General features: G+C 41.4%; 1 protein-coding gene across 1 annotated transcript in view; it reads right to left on the bottom strand.

Moving 5' to 3' along the window:
• LOC124789012 (UDP-glycosyltransferase UGT5-like) overlaps window positions 1-13,125 on the bottom strand; it is a 47,544-nt gene extending 34,419 nt beyond the window's left edge. Inside the window, exons 1-2 of the mRNA XM_047256299.1 lie at window positions 12,940-13,125; window positions 3,885-4,069 (exon numbers count right to left, since the gene is read on the bottom strand). Of these exons, the coding sequence (XP_047112255.1) occupies window positions 3,885-4,069; window positions 12,940-13,125 (371 nt within the window). The remainder of the gene's footprint in view (window positions 1-3,884; window positions 4,070-12,939) is intronic.
• Window positions 13,126-13,431: the final 306 nt, after the last annotated feature.

The following is a 13,431-nucleotide window of genomic DNA, read 5'->3' as shown; positions in this document are numbered from 1 at the left end:
CCGAACATTCAGAAGATGGAAGTTGTTTTCTCTGTCATTGATCATTCATTCATGCCGAGTGATAGTGTTTGGAACAAATGAAAGAGATTTAAAGGAAAAGGAGAAAATTCTTCAAGTGGAAGAGTACCATGAAGTTTTTAGAAAACATGGAATCGTAAAGCTCTTTAATACTTGCTGGAATGATGTGGATGGGAAAGCTGAAGCGAAAACATGTGTGAAAGATCCAGGAGCACTTCACTTTAAAATTTCACAAATTGTGCTCACCAGGAAGTCAACCTCAGTCACTGTTAGTGGAGAGCTCAACTATAATTTCGAGATTGCAGCGCCTTTCTGAATTATGATGAAAGGTGAAAGGCCGAATGAAATAAATCCTAGAGAACTAGTTCCTGGCATCAGAGTAAATTCCTTGAAGGTAGAAGATGTCACAAAGTTGCTTCCAAAACATTACGGGGAACAATGGAACAAAAGTGAGGAACTGAAATGGTTTCAGTAGATCATTGATGAAAATGACACCAATCAAGAGGTGCCTGCAGAAGCTGATCGCTGTGACTGCGTAATTCAGAATAGTGATGCTGATTATGACGTGGAAGTGATTGTATAATTTCACGAAATGAACACTATTACGGAATGTATAGGCTAACAGAACCACTTTCGTTAGTAAAATAATCTCATGTTCTTCAATAAAATTGGAAGTTTTGAGTACCTATAGCAAATTTGAACAATAGTGAGGATTTTCCGATATTAGAACAGTGCAATTTGCGGAGTTCAGTTAAAGTTCTTACCTACGCAGACAACTCCATTCCTTAGCTGCAAACATGGCCACCTCCATATTTCATTGAAATTTTTGATGTAGATACGATTCTGATGACGCTAAGAAACTGCAACTCGGAAGGCTAATAGTAACCTTGCAAAAAAGTTTTTTGCCTCTCCCGAAAAATTTTAAGAAATGGAATTGGCCAGTTTGTAACTAGGCTATATATAGTGTGTATGTATGCCTTCAACAGAAAGCTGATTACGCGGTTTTTCACCTTTTGAGTTTTTTTATTGGCATATATCAGCAATGTTTTTTAACTATGTTAATACACAGCTAAAGAACATTTCATTACTGCAGTAGAAAGGTGTGAGGTTCGATGCGTGCTCCATACTGATACCGAATCTACACTGTCTGATCAGAAATACCCGGATACCTGTATGTGATGAGGGATGGACCGCTAGATGTCACGAATTGTGAACACGCTAGTATAAAACCAGACAGGGAGTACTATGTTGTCAGTTGAGAAGTAGCGACACCAGAATGGGTCGTCTAGGGTTGCACAATGGCTTGGACCACGCACCGGTCAATGGATTTAATCTGAGTAACAAATGCATCAGGTACATTTCAGCCGTGCTAAAGCTGCCAAGATCAATTGTTGGCGACGTGACTGTCAAGTGGAAATGGCAAGGAGTAACTTCAGGAAACCAAGTACAGGCAGGCCTCAGAGTTGACGGATAGGAACCATCGAGCATTGAAGAATTTTTTGTGAAACGGAAATGTAGCTCGAAATTAGCGGAATAAATCACTTATGACTTTCAAAGTGATGGCAGAAGTCAAGCTAGCACACTGACTGACAATAAGTAGTCAAAAACAATAGGTTAGAGTGATCGCGCATCTCACCATACATTTATGTCGTCAGTCCTAAGCGACGCTTGATGTTGAGTAAAGAGTGACGCCAGTGGACAATAGATTACTGCAAACAAAGAATTTGAAGTGACGAATGACGCTATACCCTGTGACAGTTCGATGGAAGGGTTTTGGTTTGGGAAATGCCTCGAGAACGCTACCTGTCGTAATGTGTAGTGAACGGAAGAGGCGGTGTAACGGCATGGCCGCGTTCTCCGTGATTAGGATGAAGTCTCATCATTGCGCTTACGAAAGCCACAAATGCGGTCGGATATGAGCTCATTTACAGCCTTATGTACTGCATACAGTGGAGCAACATTTCGGAGACGATGACTGTTCCTGTCCACATGGCAGTGCCCGCTCTAATAAAGCAACATCTGCGATGTAACGGTTTGCGGACATTATCATTCCATAAACGAATGGCCTGCCCGAATCCCGATCTGGGATGAGTTAGAAAGCTGACTTCGCTTCAGACTCGAGCGTTCTCTGGTTTCGGGTGTTGAGAATGAATGGTCTGGCAGTCCTCCACAGACATTCAGATACCTCATTGAAAGTGACGCCAGCAGAGTTGAAGCCGTCACAAACGCGATGGGCGGATACATATAGCACATAAATATCCATTAACGGTTCCCATATACTTCTGAGTAGATAGTGTACCTCACTGCATCATGACGTGTTTCGTATTACTACGAAGACTTTAAGTGAGACCAGGGTACGTTTTTGTTACGTCGCAGCCACATACATAAATATTATTATGCATTTGACACGATCTTTTGGATAAAGGCATCCTCTACACTTTACACGCGTCCCTGTTGGTGCAACATGTTTGATAATGTCTCAAAGAAATCCTTTAACGCGTCTTCCATTTGCATAGCTGGAGGGAAGCACACATCACCATTTTTACTTTATTACAGTTGTAAATACGTCTTCCTCTGAAATTTCTCTTCTGGACCATTTGTTTGTTTCCCTCATTCTCCTAGGTGTTATAAACAGTCATCTTGTGAATAATCGGAAACGTAAGGTTGATAGATTGGGTATTGATGTGACTGATGGTTGCACGAAATGCTGATGACTAGAACCCAGGAACAAGCATGACTTAGAGCTGCCTCTGAAAGACAAGTGAAGTTAAAAGTTATTTATTGTGACCTCAAGATGTACATTACTTACATGAACAAAATGGTTATGATACCATCAGGAAGCGAAGAATCAGATGTTACGACGTTGAAATCAAATAGGATAATAATACAACATCATAAACACCGGCGCTGCACTGAAAACTGACCTGCGGTGTGGATCTGAATCACGCTGTACAGTCTGTGGAAGCATCACATGGAGACAATCAAGTGAACTTTGCCGAACTGGTCGGCACTTCCCTTTTATGCAAATCTGCGTAACAGCAATGATATGATTTTCAGCTGTACTAAGTAAGCACGCTTACTAACTGAAAATTTAGGTATGTCTGCTACAGGAGGAGGATAGTCATCACAATGCCGCCAGTGTTTTTACTGAGTGCACAGGACTGGCACACTAAGTTCCATTAGACGTGCGTATCTCGGAATCACGCTTCACACGGTGGGTATGCGGTAGCTGCCCTCGGCCAATTAGCTCACAGTCTAAGCCCGGGAACTGGCCACGGATAACTTAAACACGGGCACTGATTGTGTTGGTATTATCGGATCTATAGGTAGGTAAACCAAGATTCTGTTTGTGTCTGTCAACGTAACACGAATTTCTTTGGCACAATAAGTGAGCCGCCCGCGGTGATCGAGCGGTTCTAGGAGCTTCAATCCGGAACCACGCGGCTGCTATGGTCGCAGGCTCGAATCCTGCCTCGGACATGGATGTGTGTGATGTCCTTAGGTTAGTTAGGTTTCGGTAATTCTAAGTTTAGGGGACTGATGACCTCAGCTGTTAAGTCCCATAGTGCTTAGAGCCATTTTTTGAAGAATAAGTGATGATATGTTTTTAAAAAGTTTCATTGTTTCTCGCCATTATCAGGTTCGAACACTCTGTTCATCATCAGATGGATACATTCTACACTGCCGGAAAAAAATAGTACACCTGCAAAGACGGCGTCGATTTTGATCCGATGACGGCATATGCCACGAACTGGAGAACACGAAATACACATCCACATGTAGAGGAACAGGGCACGGTCTATTTTGACTCTCAGAACACTTCATTTTTTTTTTGCAGAACAGCAAACAAAGATAATTGAACTTACTTCAAGAACTCTTTCATAGGTGTCAAACCAAACTGAAACGGGCAGCCATATCTCGCCCCGTCAAGAAGCATTTGAAAAAATGCCACAGGAGACGTTGCATCTGGCAGTTCATTAAGGTCAAAATTTTCTATGAAGTTTCTATAACTCTCTGAAAGGTCAACCTCAGTGTAGTTTGCAATGGTAGCCTGAAACAAATAGGGAAATGTATATTGAGTTGAGACGATGAGAACACAGCAATCAACTATAATGTACCAACATATTAAAAAAATGTTTTATGCAATATAACTCAATACAATATGTAACTAGTTTATTCACTGTACTTGTTTACAGACGTGTTTCTGAGATGTGGTTATGTACTATTTCACTATATTGTAGCAGCAGAACGAAATAAGGTTGGTGCAAAACTTCGTAAATTTTTTGTTTTGCAGTTTGGTATACTGTATGCTGTGGATTTATTTATCTATTTTTTTTATTTGTAGTTCACTGTTGCTGTTTGAGTTTACATATTGTTATTTTGCCGCTTGGAGATAGTGATTGGACCTGTGGACACTAGGAAGTGGAGTAGCAATTGGGAAAATCTATAGATTTGGTTTCACTAGGCATGGCCTGCACATCAGTAGGTGTGGGACTTGGACGTAAAGCTTACAGGTGATAGTTTAGTGTGCGTTGGTGGGATCAGTCATGGGAAAATTCCTGTAGTAGTTAGTGTTATAGATGCACATTTTTTAGACTAAAGTCAGCTGATAGTTATCGCTGCTTAAAGAAAGTCTGCCGAACAAAGGAACCACCTTCAAAGAAAGTCAGGTATCCAAGTAGTGAAGGAATTAACATATTTCATCAAAATATGAGAGGTATTTGAGACAAAGTTAGTGAACTGCTTATAGATGTTGACTCTGACATTATTGGTATAAAAGAGCACCACCTGAATAATAACGCAGTCCAGAGGCTTTATTGACCAGTACAGATTAGCTGGTTCTTTTTCAAGGAGTTCTTTGCAGAATGGGGGAGTGGCCATGTAAGTGAAAGCAGTATTCCATTTGTATCCATAGATGTGTCAGACCATTGCTTTGAACACTCATTTTTATGTTGTGCAGGGATACCTAAATTTAATGAGACTTAACTTTCAATTGTTATTATTTTATAAGTTCTTAACTCTGACTTCAGAGCGTTTCTGCTCAGGTTAGACACGGTTCTTTGTTCACTTTATAGGAAGACCGAAAATAAATTGTACGTGGTGGCTTCAGTATTAATTTTGTGCGTGATTGTGCAAGAAAAAGGGTGTTGGAAGATCTAAATTAATATGATCTGATGCAGAATGTATTTTTTTCAACTAGGGCGCAGGGAACAGTAGCGCAACCATACGCAATATTTCTATTTATTCTTCTTGCGCAAAAGCGTAATAATGTAACTGGTCTTTCAGACCATGATGCACAAATTTTAACACTAGAAGGTTTTTGTACTCAAACAAACGATGTATATAATAATAAAACGCGTAGAAAAGCTAATCCAGTGGCAATAGAGTGTTTTTTTAAACCTCGTTAAGGAACAAGAGTGGCAGAATGATTATAGTGCTGATAACATAGATGATAAATATACTGCTTTCCTTGACACATTACTCATGCTCTTTGATTGCTGCTTGCCATTAGAACATTCAAAGCAGGGTACTAGTAGTAAAAGGAGCCTGGGAGCCTGACTGGTCAGATAAGGATGCCATGTGGAACGAAGTGGGAATTACATCAAAATCGAGCTTCAGTAGCCCATCGCAATCAGTACTGTAAGGTGCTAAAATTGTTATTACGATGGCAAAGAGTATGTGGCATGCAAAAAGAAAAACTAATTCACAGGATAAAATTAAAACCATATGGTCAGTCGTTAAGGAAGTGTCTCGTCAGCAGCACAAGACCGAGGATACAAAGTCACTATGTACTAATAACGTTTCTGTTACTGATAAATCATATATCCGCACTGTATTTAACAATCACTTTTTGAACATAGTAAATAAAAAGTTAGTTTCTACAGGGAATCATATAACTGTTTTGGAAAACGGCTTTCCGGGACTCATATCTGAAATACGCCTCCATGACAATGACAAAGGGGAAACTGAGTCAATAATTAAATCACTTAAGACTAAGGACTCCCGTGGATATGATGGAGTTTCTAGCAGAGTACTAAAATACTATGCTGCACATGTTAGCCTTGCACTTAGCCATATTTGTAAATCTTCCTTTAGGAGTGGTCGGTTTCCTGAGAGATTAAAGCACTCATTGAAGCCGCTTTATGAAAAGGGAGAGAACGATAATTTAGACAATTTTAGACCTATTTCTACGCTATCAGTGTTTACTAAAGTAATTGAAAAGGATGTCTATGTAGGGAAAACTGATCATTTCGTTCCACATAATTTGCTGTCAAATGTACAGTTTGTATTAGAAGTGATTTAACAACTGAAAATGCTATAATATCTTTTCTCTGTGAGGTTCTGGATGAATTAAACAAAATGTTTCGAACGCTAGGCATCTTTTTTGAATTAACTAGGGCGTTTGATAACGCTGATTGCAAAATATTGCTCCAGAAGTTGGACCGTTATGGAATATGCGAAGCAGCTCACAATTAGTTCACCTCTTACTTTACGAACAGACAGCAAAAGGTCATTCTCATCAGTATTGAGAATGGCAATGATCCGAGTGGGGCACAGTTAAATAGGATGCCCCAGGCATCAGTGCTGCGGCCACTCCCCTTCCTTATTTACATAAATGACTTGCCTTCTAGCACCACACGAGATTCTAAAATATTTGTTTGGTCGTGGCATTAGCTTGGTTGTAAAGGACGGTGTGTGCAATGTTGGTACTGTTTCAAATAGTGTAGTTCAAAAAATAAATTCATGGCATGTTGGAAATCAACTAACACTGAATCACAGTAAGACTCAGGTTTTACAGTTTCTAACACGCAATTCAACAAACCCTGACGTTTTGATTACACTTAATGCGTATATGATTAGTGAGACCGAAAATTTCAAATTTCTAGGTGTTCAGATATATAGCAAACTGTCGTGGAAAGCCGATGTTCAAGATCTTGTTCGAAGACTTAATGCTGCAAGTTTTACTATTCGAAAGGTATCTGAAGTAAGTGATAGTTCAACACGATATGTAGTCTACGTTGCTTATTTTCATTCGCTTATGACGGACCGTATTATATTTGGGTAACTCTTTCCATTCTCAAAGAGAATTTTTGGCTCAGAAACGGGCGATTATGGCAATAATTCGTGTAAGTTCGCGAACTTCTTATCGACCCCTATTCATTAGTCTGGGTTTTTGCCGTTTCTTGTTAACATTATCAGCTTATTCACAAGAATTATCAGCTGTCACTCAGGACACAAATCTTCGTTTGGATCTAACTTCTTTGATTCTTCTCTAGAAAGGCAAGCATTATTCCATTGCATCCATTGTCAGTAAGCTACCACAAGAATTCAAAAATCTTAGCAGCAACCCACGAATTTTCAAATAAAAACTGAATATTTTCCTCACGAGTCACTCCTTCTATTCTGTCGGGAATTTCCTTGAAAAATTAAGTTGATTCCTGTGTTGACTGCATTTATATAAACTTATAGTTTGTCGTCTTTTTGGGCTTTATAAATATTTTAGTTTATCTATTATTACTTTTCTGTTGCAATTTCATATACTGACACGTTCCATGACCACGCAGATTTACTCCTAAATTTGATGCTACGGAACTAGGAACGTAAAATAAAAAAATTAATAAATAACATTTCCGACATAATCTTCCATTTGAGTTCAATAGAGGGACGTCGGCAGCGCGGGCGGGACAGCAGAGGAGATAGCCAAAAATATTTGTGCCGTGTATGGGCAGAGTACATGTATGGACGGAGCACAACAAGAAATGATTTTCTGGTTTTAAGGGGCTTCGCGTTCAGGAAGACATTGGAAGTTTAATGAAGATCACTGAAACACTATCATCCCCAATGATCCAGATCAGTGTGCTCGAGAACTGGCAAATGTAATGAACTGGGATCATTCCACCATCGTGCGACATTTGCATGCAGCGGGGAAGGTTCAAAAATAGGATGTATAGGTACAGCATGCTCTCAGGCAAACTCACAAACATCAGCGGGCGGCTACATGTGCGTCTCTGTTAGCTCACCATCAATTAGCTCGTGACCAGTGTTGTGTACGACTTCGAATGCTACGTAAGGAAAGGTGGGCTACAGAATGGTGCGTCATAGGAAAGCTGGACAGCAGCGAAAATAATTAGTGAACCAGTTAACACAGTAAGCAGAAGATTTACTTAAGTTTACCTTCTGCTAGCATACGAAGAGTCATTATAAATAATGTGGCGGAAGTAATTCCAGCTATTACAACAGCAAAACGATGAGGCTCTCTGAACTAAAGCACGAAGGACGGTGTCAGAGCTGCGGCACATCTGCGTAGCGTCTCATAGCAAAGCGGCTCTGAGTGCGAGTGAGCTTTGTGTCAGCCGATTGGCGTTCTGGATCGCGGTGGCAGAGACACCTGTAGTCCAGGGCCACTGGAGGTGTGTCTCAGAGGGCGTAAACCGCTGGGTCTATTTGATAAAAATTATGTGGACACACATTAGTGGACATTAATATGGTATGTGTCCACAATTGAAGTGTCTTGGGTACGCTTTCAGTGAAGTGTCTGAAAGTCTGTGGAGGAATGGCAAAACCTTCTTTCTAAAGAACCGAAGCTAGACGATTAGTGATGTTGGACGCTGGTATCTGGAGCAAAGTCGACATGAAAGATGTCCCACTGAGTTCAGATCACTATTCTAAGCAGGCTAATCCATTTCAGGAGTATTACTGTCCACAGACCATTGTCTCACAGATGATGCTTTATGACACGGTACACTGTCACGCTGATTCAGTCATCGTCTCCGAACTGTTCCTCTAGTAGACGGAGACACAGTGCTGTAGAACGTGTTCACATCTACCCACATTCAACGTTTTCTCAAACGCAGTTGGGGAACTACTCCCTAACGACGAAAAACAGCACCATAACGTTACACCACCCAGTATTTCGCTGTTGCCACTTGTAATGGTACTTGAATTACGTAACCATTACGGCACCTCTCCTCAACCTCTCGATAACAGCAATATTCTACTGTGTTTCTGTAAAATAGTTAACATATTTCTGTGATAACATTCAGATTTGATTTCATTAATGTAGAGGTACTTTGATACATCGATATGTTTATATTGCAATGATATTATTCTTATGTATATTCTTTCTTTTGTCACTATGATCTTTGACGTACTTGTAACCCTGATTTTTGGGCGCGTGAGCGGTTATTAGAGTGTCAAGTCTTGGTCGTCATGTTGAAAAGACGCAAATTGTAGTCAGTTCATGAAATGTGAACTTTAACAGTGAGGAAGATATTTTCAAGTATATTTTATATTGTGAAGTGATGTTCCAACAAAAGTAATAAAAAATAAGTGTAACTTAAATTCGGAGTGCTGATTACATTTTTACATCACTATTGTCCTAACTTGCAAAAGTTTGATCTTCAAGAATGGTTTATGAAACACATCTATAAAACTTTTGAATATCGCAGAATAACACCTAGGCTTCTTTGTACCCGAGCTTGTAATCATCACTACCTAGATTTTCGACGATTGAGCCATGAGTTCACAACGAGACCAGCGTGGGAAACACGAAAAGATGAGTGACCAGTTTACTCATTATTTCAAGAAATGACTTTATTAACTGTGCTCTAATGACACTTTGTTGTTGCCCGAAAATGCAATATTTAGCAGCGTGAGCAACACTACAATCATAATTAATTTTTGACCTTTGTTGTGGTACGGTTGTTAGACACTACACATGATCTCAGATATCATTCTTTCCCAAATCTAAACCCTTCCTTTGGATTTTACAGAGTATAGTGTGATTCGTCATTGCAAACCACTCGTTTCCAGTGACGTCTCTCTTTACACAACCTCAAGCACCGCTTGGCAACGACTACATAAATTTGTGGCTTATGAGGAGCTACTCGACCATCGTGCCCCGTTCGCTTTAACTCCTTACGCACAGTCGTTGTGTAACCTGGACTGCCAGTAGCAGTCTGGAACACACGAGTGATTCCTTCGTCTGATTTCAAGCGATTTTTTAGAACCACCTTCAGCAGTGCTCGACGGTCTATCTCTTTGAGCATATATGGGTTTCCTGGTTTTGGTGTAGTTGTGGTTGTTCCTCCTCGTTTCCACCTCACAGTCACATGACCTACAGTCGACTTGGACATCTTTCAAAGGGTTGGTTGTCCATACTGGATTTGTAGCTCAGGTGACACCAAATGACTTGTCCACGTTCAAAGTCACCGAGATCACCCGACCGACCGATACCTTACTGACGACATACAACATCCCACCTCCTTTTATACTGGTGTGTCCGCCTCTCGTCACATCTACTGGTTCATTCCACTTCACATAGGAGTGTCCCGATACTTTGCAACAGACAGTGTACTACGTCAAGTGACATTGTGTACGTTGCTCACGATACGTTACTACAGTAATAAGGAATTCATAATGATACATAACTGAGAGCATCACTGATATTTTAAGGATTATGCACTACTGAAAAAATATTCGTGCACCCGGAGAGAAGACATCGATGTTGGTCCAATGGTGGCATAAGCCATCTGAAGTATAGTAGTGTAATGATAATGGTTCCAATGTCGTCTGCCAACTGATAGCGTAGTGGCATAGCTAGCAGGGCGACATATATGTCTACCATTTAATAGGGAATGCTCACAACCAGAAGACTCTGCGTGCTGGAAAAGTGTAAGCAAGAAGGCAATCATGCCACAGACACGCACTCGTGTATCCTACTGCCAAACAAGCGAGTTTTAAAGAGGTCAAATTAAGGCCTTCCAAATGACGGGATGGTGTTTTCGGAGAATTGCCACACAGGTTGGACGTGCTGTGTCAGCTGCGAAATGATACTGTAATCAGAGGTCATGTGAACATTTTCACACCCCTAGACGAGGTTCTGAATGTCCACGCTCCACAGATGCTCGCCATGCTCGTCGTATTGTAAGGTCAGCTGTGGCAGATCGTACAGCTACCACAGCACGGATAGAAGGGCTTGTGAGCCCAGACGTGTCAACACGAACTGTTGCGAACCAGTTATTAGCAGTGAGACATCAGGCATGCACATCTCTAGACCGTCTTTCACTCTTGCCACATCATGGACTTGCAGGGGTCCACAGGTACCGTCAGAGGATCACTTGGAAGAGGGATCAACGCGCCGTGGTCTTCAGCGATGAAAGCAAATTTTACCTGCACGCAGGTGATGGTCGTTTGTGCTTACGATGTAAACCTGGTGAGCGCTGTCTCATAAAGTGCATTGGTCCAAGACATACTGCCCCACATCAGGCCTTATGATCTGGGATGCGATAAGCTAAAACTCTTTCACTTTCGGTGTTTCTGGAGGAATACTACCTAGCGCTCGGTACGTGCAGAATTTGTTAGACCCATTCTTTTGCCATTCTTACAATAGGAAGTGGATGTGTTGTTGTAACAGGACAATGCTCTGCCATACACTGCCTGTGAAACTCAACATGATGTGTAAGACGTGCAACAACTTCCATGTTCAGTATCATCTCTGGACTTGGCTCCAATTGAGCGCTTATGGGATATGATGGGACACGTAGTGCGTCGCGTGACTCGCCACCCAACAACTCTTACAGAACTACGTGAACTGGTCGAGCTGGCGTGGCGTAACGGATCCCAGGACAGTATTGGCCATCTGTACGATCGACTGGATGCCAAAGTCAGCGTCTGCATTGCCGTCCGTGGAAGCCACATCACGTACTAATATGGTTGTTTCAGCTACCTCAGAACTCGTTGTGCCACTGATCTGTAAATGTAATAATTTAATGTTCTCCATGGTCACTGTTGCAACAATAAATCTTGAGTCAATTGGGAAACTCTAAATGGGTTTACTACTTTTTTCCTGCAGTGTGTAATTAAAATCATTATATAACATTCTGTTCATGTATTAAATTCTTTGACTGCCTGCAGTAGCTCCTTTGTTCATTTCCGATTAAATTTTTTTAACGGCATCTGTATGACTTTTATAACATAATGCTAATGTAAAGTTACCCCTCATTCTCCAATCGTATTTTGTTGCTCACAGCGTCAATCAACGCAGATTACCTCTTGACCTATTCCTGGATACGTTATAATAATCAAATGCGAATTGGGTAATGATAGAAGCTTAAGATGGTTTAAAATTTGCCGCGCGTAGTGGCCGTGCGGTTTGAGGCGCCATGTCACGGATTGCGCGGCCACACTCCCTGGAGGTTCGAGGCCTCCCTCCAGCATGGGTGCGTGTGTGCTGTTCTTATCATAAGGTAGTTTAGCTTAGTTTAAATAGCGTGTAAGTCTAGGGACTGATGACCTCAGCAGTTTGGTCCCCTAGGAATTTTTGACTAAAATTTGTTGCATGGCCGCGAGTGCAACCCAGCGCCCCAGTTTATTATACGCATAAGCTAACCATTATACCACCGTAGCAGTGCAGCTAACGGAACTGCGTGGACTCCCCCAAGTCCAATGCTCTCCCAAACACAAGTTCACGCCTTCAGGTCACTTTCCACTTCTTAAACTATCATCATTGCTGAGCTTCTCTAGTACTGGAACACAACCCCAGCTTTGTATGTAATTCCAGCAGATCTATTGATCTCATGAAATTATATTTTCCGTGAGACATATATATATTATATATATAGAGTGGTCAATGCAGCGGTCTTAGCCATACTGTTATGGTGATGTAATGTTTATCAATCTGCATAATAAACAGACGACCTGCGTTCAAATCTTTTAATTCATCTCTTCAACTTCCATCATTATCGAAGATAAAGTTGAGGGTCATATGTCTCGAGGAAAATGTAATTCCATCAGATTAAATGCCATTTGTTACTGTCGCATAAGGAATATTTAATGGATCTCTCGATTTTTTTCCCTCATACAGACTGAGAAAAGTCGAATTTTGTTAAAGACGAATTCACAGAATGCTGGCTGGCTTACGTGAACTGGGTGGGTCGTGATGAACGTGACCTGGTGGCCCCGCCTGGCCAGTTCCAGCAGCACCGTCCTCAGTGGCAGCTGGTGGCTGATGGAGGGGGTCGGCACCGCTGCCAGGATCCTGGCCCCCAGACACCTGTCACCCAGCGTCAGCAGGCAGGCGGCTGTCAGCAGCAACGTTGTCCTCATAATCGGCAGCTGCCAATGGTGGCGGAGAAGAAAGCACTTTGTACATTAACAATGACATAAAAATAATAAGCTCACATAACAAAATATAAAATTCTTGCTTAAAAAAACAGCGAGGATGATTTGGAGCACCATAGGTGATATAAAACCAATAACAGGCGCTCATGTGACGCTTCCGACTATAGTAAATCGTGGTATTGGATAAGTGTGTTTGTACTGGTTGTTTGTATGGAATGAACACAGTAAGATGAGTCCATGTGAACACGTCACAGTATGGCAGAAAGGAGTAACTGTGGGGCCCATGACCAC

The sequence above is a fragment of the Schistocerca piceifrons genome, chromosome 3 (assembly GCF_021461385.2).
Source record: "Schistocerca piceifrons isolate TAMUIC-IGC-003096 chromosome 3, iqSchPice1.1, whole genome shotgun sequence".
Taxonomy (NCBI): domain Eukaryota; kingdom Metazoa; phylum Arthropoda; class Insecta; order Orthoptera; family Acrididae; genus Schistocerca; species Schistocerca piceifrons.
This window is presented reverse-complemented; position numbering and strand designations above follow the sequence as displayed.